The sequence below is a fragment of the Erithacus rubecula genome (assembly GCF_903797595.1).
Source record: "Erithacus rubecula genome assembly, contig: SUPER_Z_unloc_2, whole genome shotgun sequence".
Lineage (NCBI taxonomy): Eukaryota > Metazoa > Chordata > Aves > Passeriformes > Muscicapidae > Erithacus > Erithacus rubecula.
This window is the reverse complement of record NW_027635860.1, coordinates 419405-433513: the sequence shown is the minus strand read 5'-3', so window position 1 is coordinate 433513 and position 14109 is coordinate 419405. Positions and strand designations below refer to the sequence as shown.

At 43.8% G+C, this 14109-nt stretch overlaps 2 protein-coding genes across 2 annotated transcripts in view; one reads left to right on the top strand and one right to left on the bottom strand.

Moving 5' to 3' along the window:
* The first annotated feature begins 2309 nt into the window (after nt 1–2309).
* Nucleotides 2310–14109, top strand: part of IDUA (alpha-L-iduronidase) — a 45352-nt gene continuing 33552 nt past the window's right edge. Inside the window, exons 1-2 of the mRNA XM_079331228.1 lie at nt 2310–2725; nt 6430–6570. Coding sequence (XP_079187354.1) covers nt 2601–2725; nt 6430–6570 — 266 coding nt within the window. The 5' untranslated portion in view covers nt 2310–2600. The remainder of the gene's footprint in view (nt 2726–6429; nt 6571–14109) is intronic.
* SLC26A1 (solute carrier family 26 member 1) overlaps nt 6582–14109 on the bottom strand; it is a 39005-nt gene continuing 31477 nt past the window's right edge. The window contains exon 4 of the mRNA XM_079331227.1: nt 6582–13672. Within this exon, the coding sequence (XP_079187353.1) occupies nt 12152–13672 (1521 nt within the window). The 3' untranslated portion in view covers nt 6582–12151. The remainder of the gene's footprint in view (nt 13673–14109) is intronic.

Here is a 14109-nt window from a genome sequence, read left to right as displayed (position 1 = left end):
AGAAAGTCAAAGGGAAAAAAGAGAACATCCCCTTGAACAAGATTTTTATCATGGTTCTGCCTGATCATCTCTAGAACCATGCTCGTAGAAGCCTAAGCACATGGGTTTAGCTCTGAGTCAGATTTTTAAACCTGGCAAACTGCATGTTGGAGGTAATCTGAGGTAATCTTGGCAATTGTGCTGCCCCTGGGAGAAGAGGATTGGGAAGACTGCAGAGCAGAAAACTGAGTTTCACCAGTGTAGCCTGGCAACTGACCTACAAATGCTGCCAGAACACGTTGATCCAGTCAACTACTTTGATAGGGAAAATGCAAGCCATATGCTCCCAGCTGCTCTCCCTGCAGCAGCCCTCAGATATTTTAGGAACAGAGGTGTATTGGGCTCCTTTCCAGGGTGCAGATAACCCTGATGGATTTTCTTTCTCAGGCAGGATGCACCAGAGAAGCTGTGGTGATGAAAAAAGATTTCCTGCAGGCAATTACAGGTCCTCAGAAGTACCTTTAAAAATCTTTAGCTGCTTTGTTAGACATGGAAAAGAAGCCTGTAGGTGACGGAGCCTTTTGTTGAGTCTCTCCTCCAGCACGGGTTTTGACTTCTTTCTCCCAAGTTCAGGCCTGGTGTGGATGGTGTGCTATATGTAGCTCTCATCCATGCCTTGGGATAAGTTGTAGAAAACAAGGATGTTCTCCTTAGTGCCTAAACCAATCTCTGAGAAGCACCCTCCTGGAAATGCTCTGGAGGTCATGTTCTTGTCAGACTCCCTCGGAAGAGACTCTCCTGGAGCCCTGAGAGACTTCTCTAAAATGTTAACAGAGCACCATTTAACATCCATGGCTCTGTGGTATTTCAGGACTTTCTACAACATGCCTGAGGGCAGCCAAAGTTCCCTGGCTAAGAAGAGCAGAGTAATGGTTTGACACTTTGTGTTCCAGATTGGACTTTGAAATCAGCCAAGCTGAATGCAACAGTTCTAACAGTCTCTGAGGAAAAGTCAGCTTGGTCTCCAAGGCTCAAGCTTTCCTGATGTCAACAGGAATGGTCTGTGGTAGAACCTAAGGTGTTCAGGGGATTTCTCCCTTGAAAACAAGTTTTTGCTGAAATTTGTGGCCAAGTCTTTGATTGAGGACTGCGATGCTGGTTCCTCTGCAAGGGATAGTTTCTATGTTCATCACAGCTAGGTGCTGGAACTGCTGGCATCTCATGCTGGCCCTACAATGAACCTTCCCCACTTAAAGACAGACGTTGGTGTTAGTGAGCAAAATAATCACAGTTTGGTGTTTGGTTGTCAGGTGTTCATCTCCTCCAATCTATCCCTCTGAAGGGAAAGCTAATAAAAGAACCAGCCTAAGTGGGTGCAAGATCCTTCTCTCATGGATCACCCTTTCCAAATGGCAAAAGGCCATCAGCCCGCACTGAAGCCCAGGCAGCACCACTCACCCAAAGGCAGCTGCTGTCCTAGACCAGGGTGCAGCTAGCAGTATAGAACTGGATTCCCTGCCTAAAAGGTTTGACAACATTCCTGAAGGCACAATAGTAGGTAAAAGTGAATGATCCTGAAGATAGGAATCACATCCTCATGGAAAACCAACTCCTCAGATACACATGATAACAAACAAGCATTTAGAGAATCCAGCTGCATGCTGTGTATGATAAAGCTTTTCATAGAATCATGGAATCATAGAATGTTAAGGTTTGAATGGACCTTCAGGATCACCTAGTCCCAACATCCCTCTGCCAGGGGCAGACACCTCTCACTAGATCAAGTTGACCAAGACCTTGACCAGCCTGGCTTTGAACACTGCCAGGGTTGGGGTACCCACAGCTCCCTGGGCAACCTGTTCCAGCATCTCACCGTCCCCACAGTAAAGAATGTCTTCTCAATAACTAAGCTACACTCCTCCTCTTTAATTTTGTATCTGTTATTCTCTAGAACTGAACAGCTCCGACTTTCTTAGCCTGTCTTTGTACAGGAAGTTCGTCAGTTCCCTACAAACTTCACGGCCGTTTTCTGGACTTGCTCCAGCAAGTCCACGTCCTTCCTGTGGTGGATGCCAGGGCCGGATGCAGGGTTCCAGCTCGGGTCTCACCAGAGCAGAGCAGAGGGGCCGAATCCCCTCCCTCCCTGCTACCCACGGCTTTGGAGGCAGCCCAGGATGCGGCTGGCTTTGTGGGCGGGAGCGCCCACTCCCGTTTGGCACGCCGAGATCAATAAAGGGGTTTACACGTAGCCAGCGGACACAGCTCCCACCCTGCCCCTACGCTTTTCCGGGGCAGGAGGGCGGTTCCGCCCCCGTCACCGCGGCCCTGCCGGGCCTGGCCCGGGCAGCGCGGGCGTGGCGGTGCGCACCGCCCCCGTGTGGGGCGCGGGAGAGGAGCAGCCGCCGCCGCCCGCCCGCGGCACGGCCGGCGGGAGAGTCCCGGGAGCCGGCGGCGCCGGGACAGCGGCACAGCGTCGGAGCCGCCAGCAGCGCGGCGGGCAGGAGGCGCCCCGGCCGCGGGGCTCGGGGTGCGGGGACCGCGGGCCCCTGGGCGTGCCCCGGCACGTCGGCGGCGGGCGGCGGTGCTGCCCCGCTCCCCGGCCCCGCGGCCCTCGCGGCGCCATGGGGCCGCTGCTGTGGCTGCTGCTGGTGCCGCTGGGCGCGGGCTCCGCGGCGTACGAGGTGTACGTGGATGCCCGGCGAGCCGAGCGGCCCCTGCAGCACTTTTGGAGGAGCACTGGCTTCTGGTAAGCGCGCACCGCCCGGCTCCGGCCCCGAGCCGCTGTGCAGGGGCTCTTCGGCCCTCGCCTCGGCTGCGTCCCGCCCTCTGGATCCCCCAGGGCGTGTGGACGCTGCCTTCCAGGAGGAACCGAGGCTCTCCCGGGCTTGCTGCTGTGTTAACAGAGGGCCCTTGCGGCCCCTTGCTGCTTAGCCTGGTGCTGGACCAACTCCACAGTGCAGGGCGGGATGTGGGATGTGGCCAGTTAATGTGAACCGGCCAAAAATTAGACCTAGTCGACATTCCTTCCCCTGGTCTGACTTGCTTCCTTGCCCTCTCGAGCATGTGAAGTCCATCATCTTGTCCGGCACAGTACATATGCTGATATTTAGAACTCATTTCTCTTTACTTTTCAGTGTTTCCATTGCCAAGGCCCCTAAAGCGCCCCTAGAAAAGCTTCGGATAGTTTGGTACTGTCGGACAAAAGACAGATAGTTCTAGAAGTTTGTTCTTCTTGACAGACGTTCTCCAGATGCACCACCGGATACAGCCAGTGGGTCAAGGTGACCCAAATTAGGGGGAAGGCAGTGACCGTGCAGAAATCTCTGTATTCTGGTTGTGCTTTGCTGTTTGGAGAAAGCCTGGTTTTGCTCAGCTAACTGGGGTTGGAACAGCCTTGTTTTGTGAGACTGCTGAATGCTTCCAGCAGTAGTGAAAGCAAGAGATGGTATATTCCACTGCTGTGCTTGTATATTACTCTAAAGTGATTATGATCTTTTTCATTTAGGCTATAGTGGGTTCAATAGCACTTATATGGAAAAGAGTTGCAATAGGGATGGAATGGGCATGTGCTTCGGAAAAAGGAATTTGTGCACTTTTTTTTTTTTTGCATAATGCATAAAGGTCCCCTAAGAAAAAAACTTGAAAAGTTTTTCTTTTTTTTTTCCATGGGGGAGGGAACAGAACAGGACCTAAAATACATTCTGATGAGGAGAAACATTTGAGCTTTCAGAATATTTTTCTTTTGTTGTTGTTGTTTTTTTTGTGTTTGTTTGTTTCGTTTTGTTTTAATTTTTTTTTGCAATATTAGGAAACATTAATGGAAATCTGCCTTAAAAATAGTTTAGCCCATTTAAACTGCAGCCTATGAAACACAGTTTTGATTGTGTGAAAAACTTTGGAAAGCTGCAGACATGAAAGACGTGTGAAGAAAACACAGAGGAGCAGTCGCAGAGGCTATCAATGGGTCAGCAGTTGCTCTTCTATAGCACCTGGCCAACACTAGTATTTCTGAAAATCCCTTGAAAGCTCATGTAGTGGCACAACTGAGTTCCAGCTGCTAAAGCTTGTTTGGACGAGTGCCTAGCTGTGGATCAGCAGCTGAGAAAACCTGGGAGCAAGGCTTGAAGTTCTCTTGGATGGGATCTTTGCACTCAGAACAGGAAAGGACAGATACTGACAGCACCACTGACAAAACCCACTGTTCTGTCAGCTTGCTTTTGTATCCCATCACGGTTTCTGCAAGATTTCTCTGTAACAGGGTGTGAGTTTCAGAATATTTATTCAGCATGGACTAAGCAAAAATAATTGTATTTGCTACTGCTGAATGGATGCCGGTTTGCGTTTCAGAGTAGTAGTAAAGCACTCTCTCGGAATCTGATTGTTAACATTGTTCTTATTTACTGAAACAATTAAAAATGATACACAAGAGTGGAGCTGATAATTTCTCAGTATCACGTGTGTGACTTGAAGCTATCTTAAGGAGATGGTTTGTAAATGCCTTGAGTGCCGATGGAACTGCAGAGAGGGGCTCACATATACTGCCTGATTTGTAATAAGCATTATAAATGGATGTGGTTTGCATAAAGATTTGAACTTTCAGGTAAGGATGCTGGAGATGGGGTAATAGATAGGCAGTATCTCAGTTGTGTCAAGTTCTTGTCCAGGTCAGGCTTTTCTCCCTTTGTAGCAGATTCATTGGGTAGGGCCCTTGGTGGTGGGATGATTTAATGGGTGGGTACAATAGGCAAGGATGACATAAATTACCCTTTCCAGCAGAATTACAGTCACAAGTCTGGTTGACATCATAGGAGGCAGACTACAACAGGTGTGGGAGTCCAGAGTATCCCTCTGGCTTCTCTGGGAGCCTCAAGACCCCTCTGGGTCCCCAAAGACCCTCAAATGGGACCCAGGTGTCTCAGGGGCTGGATTTAGCTCCTTGGAACAATTTACCAACTTTGAGAGAAGAAATGCAAGCTGCAAAAATAAGTAGAGTGTAAATTAGACTGTTAGAATGTAGAATTAGCAGATTTCTAGAATGTTTATGATAAGGGACAAGATGGAGAATTCCTCCTTCCTCTCCGTCATTCATGCTGGGTGACATGCTGGCACTTTTAGATTGGATGGGGACAGAGCTGGACCATGTTACAAGATTGTATTGTATTGGGAATAATTTGTAAATACCTAGTATGTAATTTAGACTATCTAAGTCCTGCCTCTACCAGGCAGATTCTGCCTTGGACGTCTGGCGAGCAGACCGTTGTTTGCTGGACAAAGCATTCCTGAGATAAGAAACAATAAACAACCATGAAGACCTCTAAGAACATCCTCCTGCAGTCTCTCATTGGCGGGCATTGGAAAGAGCTGGGGTCCAGAACACCTGCATGTCCTGCAGAGGTGATCTCAGGCCTAAGGAGATACCTTGGGCTGTGTCAAACAGGCAGGGCATAGATGAGAGCAGTTTTTGACTTAAACAGTTTGTATATAGTGTGTAGTTAGAGCACAGTCATCTCTTGCTGCAGTGTGAATACACATGGATGTATTTTACCAAGCCTGAGGGACAGTGTTGTTTTATCCTTCTTGTCATACAAATGCTTTATCATTCAGAATGTGCACAATATGAAGAGGCTTAATCGTAGTCCCTAAGGATGCCCAGATGCAGTGAACTGTGCAGCATTCTAAGTTGCTGATTTATGAGGGGTTGGGTTGTGATCTCCATCTTACAGTATTTATCTGTGGTGGTAGGAACAACAAAAATTTGCCGCAATGTTAATTTCAGTGGAATAAGTAGATATCAAAGTCAGGTTGGTATAATTGTTGCTGTATAGCCGTGAGCCTGTTAAACTGCTTGCAGAATCATATGTAGAAACCTCAAATGACACACTCTTGTGCTTTCTAATGCTTAAGGGTTAGCTGAACATGGCTGAAGAATGTGAAGGCTCTGAGCATTTAATTCTGCTTCTAGAAAATAGAGTAGCATCCACAGCAAAGAAAAAATTGATGTCATTGCATGAACTTCAGCAGGAAGGTCAAGCCCATATTTTTCTTACTATAGACATTAGCAAGTCTGACGCCCACTGTAAAGCCTAAAAGACAGTGAGCTCCTTTATGATTAGTTACTGAGAGACATGGCAACTGTCACTGTGTGGTTTTCTCTGGCCCCTCTTGCCTGAGATCGCTGTCTGTGCAGGTGACTCGTGGCAAGGTTTTTGTTTGAGCATGACCCTGAGATGCACCCCAGTTGTATACTGCTATGCCATACAACATGAGTAGCCAGCTGGCCCCAAAAAACCTGCAACTCCATTTTATTTCATCTCATGTTTGGCAGTGCTCCTCATGCCATGTAGGAGCATGCAGGTGGTGTAGGGATGTAGCATAGGAATCTTTGAATGCCCAGTGGAGCTGTTATTTAATATTTCATTGTGTTTCTTTTCTGTTCATCTTTTCCTGAAGCCCTCCTTTACCACACAGACGTGCTGACTTATATGACCTGAGCAAAGACCAAGAGCTGAACCTTGCCTACATTTCTTCTGTTCCACATGGTGGCATTGAACAAGTTCGGATTCACTGGTTGCTGGAATTAGTTGCTCTTAGGTAAGCAAACACCTCTAGTCAAAGTCTAGGAAAATGTGACACATTAAAGGGTCCAACAGGTGCTCAATTTGATGTTTGTCTTAGCTGAAGTACAAGCTGGGCATATCTTTCCTTCTGTGGAAGTCAGCTAAGTTACACCAGATGGGAATCATTGTGGAATTTTAAGAGATGAAGAAAGACACAGTTTCTACTCAGGAGCTGAGGGACTAGAAAGATGGCTTACTTTTTAGTCCTTTAATGTAGGACACGTGATACAGCAAAATAGTCCAACAGAGTTTGACTTACTGAGAGGTCCAAATGAAAGCTGCCACTAAATCTTCTGTCTATATTAGGAGTTATTTTTTATCTCCTGAATCCGCCTGTGCATTGCATTCATTGATAGGTAGAAAGGATTAAAACAGATGGATTCAGGTAGTACCAGTTAATACCCTGTTCCAAAAAGTTTCATATACAAAATAGCATTTTTAGTTTTAGGGAAATGCATGTTAGACTTTAGGAGAACACTTGGAATTCGTTGCCTTTCAAGTCCCTTTTAACTCAGTTTGAGCACACTCAAATCAAGATCCCAGTGGAAATGGCCAAATAGCCAGATGCCTACAGCAGGAACAATTGGTCTATGAAGAAAGACAAACCATAAGAACCCCATGAAAAATTGTAATAGCTCTTAAAAGTTCTGCTTGGCTCAGACTCTTGCTGAGCAGAGCATATTTGCACTCTACATCATTGTTGCATGTACTGTCCCAGACACAGAAGAATGGGAATTTACCACTATGTGGAAGCAACAGGGAAGGAGAATTCAGACTCTGAAAATGGTGTGTGAGAAGGGAAGTAGGGAGTTTCAGAGTGTGAATTAGGAACATAATTTTTTTTCCTCTATGTTTTCTTCCTCAACACAAGGTGAGCTTGTGTATGTCAGTTTTTTAGGAAGGTGGTCGTAAGTCTTGCACGCAGGTAAGTGTTGCATTGGTACCCCAGGGTGGCCTCTGTTACTGCATCCATGAGCATAGCAGGTAACAGAGCTCCTTGCTCTCATCTTCCCCTGTGGCGGTTTCCACTAAGCACCCTTTCCTCTGTGTCTCTGTCTCTTACTGGACTGCGGAATATGTACTCTTAGAGTGACCCAGTGTCAAGGACAACTGTCTCTGCTCTCCACTTCCAGAGTTCCAGTTGTAGAGATTTCTCCTGGGAGGTGGGTTTTGTCTTTCAGGTTTCTGTAACCAACTGACTTAGGAAAAATCAGTGAGTACCTTTGGAAGGAAAGCAGCCACATCTACACTTGGAGCCCAGAATCCTTTCTGGCAGCCTGTTTTAGTTGTGCCATTGTGTTGAATTGGTCTTTCCACATGACTGACGGAGAGGAATGCATCTCTCATGGATTCTGCTCAGCCTTTGTGGGGGCTGAGTCTTTTGAAAATGTGGTGTACAATCCTTGACACAATCAAAATGCTAGGACCATGGAAACATAGCAATCAGTCAAGAAGTCCCCAAAAAGGGTGTAGTGTCTAAAAGGTAGGATTCTAACCTACTAGCCTCAATCTTTAGCCTGTGTCTTTGACATGTAGAAATTATAAACTGCTAATGTTTATAACTAGCTAATACTTCTCATTTTGCAAAATAAAAAGCATTTTTTCAAGGACAAGAAGACATTTAAATTGTTGTAGGACAACCAGTGTCAGTAGTTTTGGAAGGGGGAGGAGGATGGAGCCTGCAGACAAACGTTGGTACTGAAAAAAGCAACAGGAGCAGGATTACAAGTCTGAGCAGAGAAGTTCAGTGTTGATGCTTAATTCTGTGCATGTGTAAATCTCTTCCTGAACTAGAAGGATGTAGAGAGGCTTTGAGTGCAGGCATCTGAGTGCAGAACTGTATTATGTATGGGGTTGATGAGTAGAGAACACTCCTTGGAATGTGGAGATGGGCACTTGTCTGAAGAAGGGCACTTAGAGAAAACAGGGGGACTCTGCAGAAGTCTTACAGATAGAGGCTTTTCTTCACAGTTGCTGCCATCTGTAAAAAAGGTGCCATAAATGTTTCTGCCAAGAAATAGATGTGCTCAAATAAAAAACTGCCACCTTCCCATTCTCACTTCTGTAATGGTCTTTCTCATTATGTTTTATAATCTCCCCAATACCAAATGCATCCCTTTATTTCAACTTTTTCTAGTACAGCAAGCACCCCTCTTCATCTTTGTCTTTATTTGGAGTTAGCCCATTATTTTGTCACCTGTGAAAGGATACCACAATGCAAACTGTTTTCAAAGAACTCCTAGTTTTATTTTCCAGCCAGTAGCATACATTTGTCTCTTGGTCTTAGTCTTGTGACACAGGAATATTCAGGATTGTGGGGAAATCCAGGTATCTTTCATGGACTGGACAGTTCCCAGGTTGCTGGTTACCAGTGCCAGTAAAACTCTTTTGACACCTGGAGCACACATTCAGGCCATGCTTCACTAGTCGACAAGACAGGACATTTTGAGCTGAAGACTCCAGCTCTTTGCCCAGTTCCAAGGGACACACACAGTCCACAAGTTAAGAATACTTTCCCATTCTTATGTAGTAGTACTAAGATCTGTTGCATACATGATACATGGTAAATCACAAGGTAAACAAAAATATAGTCAATCTACATAAAGCATATAACATTTCCTAAAAGGCATATAATGTTTTTTATTTCAATATTAGTATTAACCTAGTAGGAATTGCAAACCTATCCCCAGCTTCTCTCCAAGACATGATAGCTAATTTCTGGTAGTTTAGGAGAGAAGAAAATCAGCAGTTTTTGTTAATTTTCAATCTTCGTATCTTTAGTCTAATATACTAAGTATAACTTAGTATAGCAAATATAGATGTACCAGAAAAAGGCTTTTTTAGTTGCCTTTTACATACTCCTTAGAAATAATTCGCAGTCTGCCAGCATCACAGCACTGAAGCTGTTTCCATGCTCTATTTGACAATGTCTGACACGGTTGTTAGCCAGCTCTGCCAGTAAAACCAAAACCGGAAATTGTTCTTACAGTTTCTTCTGACCAATTATTTTTTTCTTCATCGTGTAAGTTCTAAACTTTACTTTCTCTCTTATATGTAGTCAAGTTTCTTTACTTAGGTATCTTTTGGTACCACACTTGAAATAAATATGGTGAAAAAGAGACTTCCTGTTCTTACTGTCTTATTTTCTTCATTATTCTCCAGAGACTCTTGCAAAGATACACTTCCCATTTTAATTTATCTTCCCTTTTTTTTTTTGTCTTTTGAAATGAGATTAATTTAAAGATAAGGGTATATTTGCATATTTTTTCTTTGTGTTCTATATTGGTAGCTTGATCCATAAAGTAAAAAAAGTGTAGATTGCTAGGATGTTTTATTTGACTTCCAACGACAGCTTTCTTTATCACAGTGGCCTGAAAGTGTCTGTATTGGTACTGTCACTCTTAGACACCCGTTTGCCTTGTTAGGCCTGAACAGGACCTTAAAAGATTTATTCCCTGATCCAAGAATGGTTACAAACAAAAGCAAGTACAAAACAGTTTTTGTCCTTCCGTTCTCCTCACTTCCTTTTAGAACAGAAAGAAGCTGATCATACCAAGTCAGCAATTTAAATAATAATGTGGGTTGTTTTATGATAGGAAAATACTGATGTTGGTCAGTCCTTGAATGTTGAGTCAGATGTTTCTGTCAGGTTTTGCTGCTTTAGCAGTACTAACAGTGTGTATCAGATAGGCTTCTTTTGTAATAAGTATATGGAAATGTCAACATTGAACAACCTAATGCAACTAATACTAGTTGTAGCCCCTGTGAAGGTGTTTTTGGTCTTTTGGAAGTGCTCTGCTTTTCCTCTGAGAAAATACTTATTTCTAAAAGCCAGATAGGCTCTGGGGTACCTGGGTTTGACTGTTCTTTCATTCAGTGACCTAAAAAGTTGAAATGAGCAAATCATAATGTGTTGACTTGACTTTTTTTAAAATGGGACAGCAAAGAAATGGCTTTGGCATGTATGGAACCTGTTTCTAGAGTCTGTTAGTTGTGAGAGGCACAGCTGTGATAGAATTTCCTTCCATGCTTGGTGACATGTGAACCTGACATGAAAAAGGAGAGAGGGTGAGCACAGCTGTCTTACCTTCTGTGCAGGTAATTACAAACTTGAGTATGAAACAGAATATTCTGCCCATGCCATGGGCCAGAACACTGAATACTGTGTTACAATCAAAAATCCAAGTCCTTATTTGTGAAGAGGCAGCCTGCATATACAACAATACAGCTGATGACAAAGCATAATGAACAGCAGTTAATGCAAATTATTATAGAAAATAACGAGCCCCAGAAAACATGGTCTAATAGATCTCAAATCAAAGACTAATATGATAGGAAAAAAAACCCACTAAACAAACAAAACCCCCACAACATCTGTACTGTGTACAAACAGTGGTGAAAATTTTTCAGCACAGAGGGATACACAGGTTACAAAGCATTGCTCTGTTTACTTGACCCATGTATGTTACTTGTAATACTTCATTAGCATTGCATCAGAGAAGACCAGCCAGGCAGTTCTGACTGATCCATCAATCCCCTTCAAGAAAACTCACAGATTGACCTTCCCACTCTGCCCTTATTTTCTCCTGTTTTCCTTTGAACCCAGGCAGGCTTTTGTAGGAAGATAGTGATGTGCTGCATCACAACTCTGAGGTTTTATGTTTGATGGTCCTTACTTATCCCTGAATTAGAGTTAGATCTGCCCACCAGAGGCAGCTTATTTTACAGGATGGTACAAGTGGCTGGGTAGCTGCCAGTTAAAGTCATTCATTTTTCTTAATCCTGTTTATGCTTTTTCTAGTTGCAAAATTGTGCGTTGGAGTCATATTTCTTCCAGCATGATTAGGGGTATCACAACCTTCAGTAACTGATTACAACAGATCTAATCCAATAGAAAAAATAACTCCTGTGACTCCAAAACTAGCCATATTTGGTAATGGTAGTTTTGAGAGGAACTGTGATGGGTCATAGTTTCTTTGCCTGTGGCAGGTTATGGTATTAACAAGGTTATGCTTGTGTGATCAATATGGAGAGATACTCTACATTCCACAATATTTTATACATTTTATTTTTATGCAAACAGTGGAGACTTGTTTTGTAGTACACCTAGAATGATTGGAAGGGGCAGGGTCTTGCAAGCCACAGTTTAAATCATTGTGTGTCCAGAATGCCATACTGATTTCATTTTCATGGAAGTGGCTTAGCTTTTTCAACACAAAACAGCCATTGAATCGCTGGGAGGGCAGCATTGGGCAGGCCTTCCACCATGACAACCCCCTGACATCTATTTTGGGTCACAAATGATAATGGTATGATGGACAAGTTAATCCCAAACTGCCTTCACTTGCATTTTAAAGTGAAGGTGGTGGTCTAACCTTTCCATGCTTGTCCTATACTGCCTCCCCTGTGGCTACTCTATGTGGCATATGACATAAAGTGGAACTCTTTGAGTGGAATGGCTTTTCACAGCCAACAGTGTGTCTGATAATTTACTTGTTGCCATCTACCCCCCTCCATCTGTCACTTTGTAGTGAATCATCAGGGAAGACACAGGGTTAAACTGAGCAATCTGCTGGAAGCTTTTGATCTTTTGCAAACAGCACAGCATTATGTATACTGTAGAATAGCATTTCCTGCATGCATCCAAAATCCTTTCCAAAGTAACCTCCTCTTTTCAGAGAATCTATCACTGAGGGATTGCAGCAAGCCAGGAGAACGGAAATGTTTAAATTCTTGTAGTCTTTCAGGATTTCCTTTAAAGTATTAACTCCAGTGGTGTCCAAAAATGAGATGGAAGAGCAATCTACAACAAGGGCTTGGAAATCAATTTGTTTAGGAACTAGTTGCAAAGTGGTTTCTCCGATGCCCAGTCCATTAGCAGTTCTGTGATTTCCCTTTTTCAGATGCTGCTTTTCCTTCTTCTCATATTTCTTCCTCCTAGCAGCTTCTAGGTTAGGATCTAAATTGGTCAATTTGTACAGAGACTTTAGGAAGTAGTTTCTATTTGCATAGTAAAGTGGGGCCTCAAACCGAAATATTTTGACCTTTGGAACAGTAGAGAGATTTTCATATTCTAAGTCATCCTCATAAAAGCTTGTGTCTTGGATCTGACCAAGCAGGGCTGTCCGTGGCCGCTGGGTCCGAACAATGATGCATAACATGGAGAAAACAATGCCAACCAACAGCCCTATTTCTGTGCTGACCAAGGCAGAGGCAGACATGGTAACTACCCAAACAAGTGTGTCCACTTTATTCACCTGGTACCGTGCTGGCACATCTTGGAATTTCCTCAGGGCTCCCCGGAGGCTGACAATGATAATACAAGCCAGGACACACTTCTGCAAGGAGTAGAAGAGAGGTGCCAGGAAGAGCAGCACCAGCAAAACCACCATTGCACTAATTACTCCAGAGATTTGTGTCTGGCAGCCCGTAGATGTTTTGACGAGTGTTTTTGCCAGAGCGGCACTGGTTGCAAAAGAATGGAAGAAAGAAGGAATGATGTTGCAGAACCCCACAGCAAACATTTCTTGATTGGCTCGGATGGTGTAAGCGTATTTCTTTGCAAACATTTCGGAGAGGGATACAGTGAAGACAAAACTGACTATGGCAAGAGGCAAAGCATCTAGTGCAACTCGGAGCATTAAGCTGAACTCTGGTACCTTCGGAGGGATAAATCCTGTTGGAATAGCTCCAGAAACACTAGATGCATACAGTTCATTTAACTTACCATAGTGTGACACCAGTGTTGCCACAACAATAACTACCAGCTCTGTGGGAAGAGGAAATTTCAGTTTATGTTTATACCGATCTCCGAGTTCCTTAGCAGTGACCAGCACCACGATACAAATGGCACTTGTGATGACATCGCAAAGGTTAGCCTGAGAAATGTTCCGGAAAATGTTAATCCACGTAATAACAAGCATCCCATGCCCTTGGCTACGCGGAATTTTTATTCCAATCAGATACTTCACTTGAGCTGTTAAAATGGTTAAGGAAGCACCAGTTGCAAAGCCATCTAGTACGGACTCAGATAGGTACATAGATACGAAACCCAGACGGAAGATCCCCATTAGAACCTGAGGAAACAGAATAAGAAAAGAAAGCAAACCATGAGCTGTAACCATTGCTGCAAACAATTAGGTACAGATGGGGAAGAACTAGCTAGAGGACAATAACGTTTGGCTATTTCAATCTTGAAACAGAAATTGTCCTTTTTTGTTTCCAGTCTGCGTTTGAAATGTGATTCCTTTTGCTGTTGTGGAATGCTACAAACCCAAGAGGTGAATGAGGAGTTTGAGGCAGGGTGGTCAATCAAACATTTGTCTAAAGTGACTTCACTGAAGTGGCTTACCTGGTTTTTTATTGCCCATGCAAAAGAACAGTGGGTACAAAATACTTCTGTTTTACCAAAGTAATTTTTTTCTTTTTCTGTCTTAATGTGAATAAAGTTAAAATATATTGCCTTTTCTTCGTAAACAGAACTTGAATGATAACAAATAAGATACCTATTTTA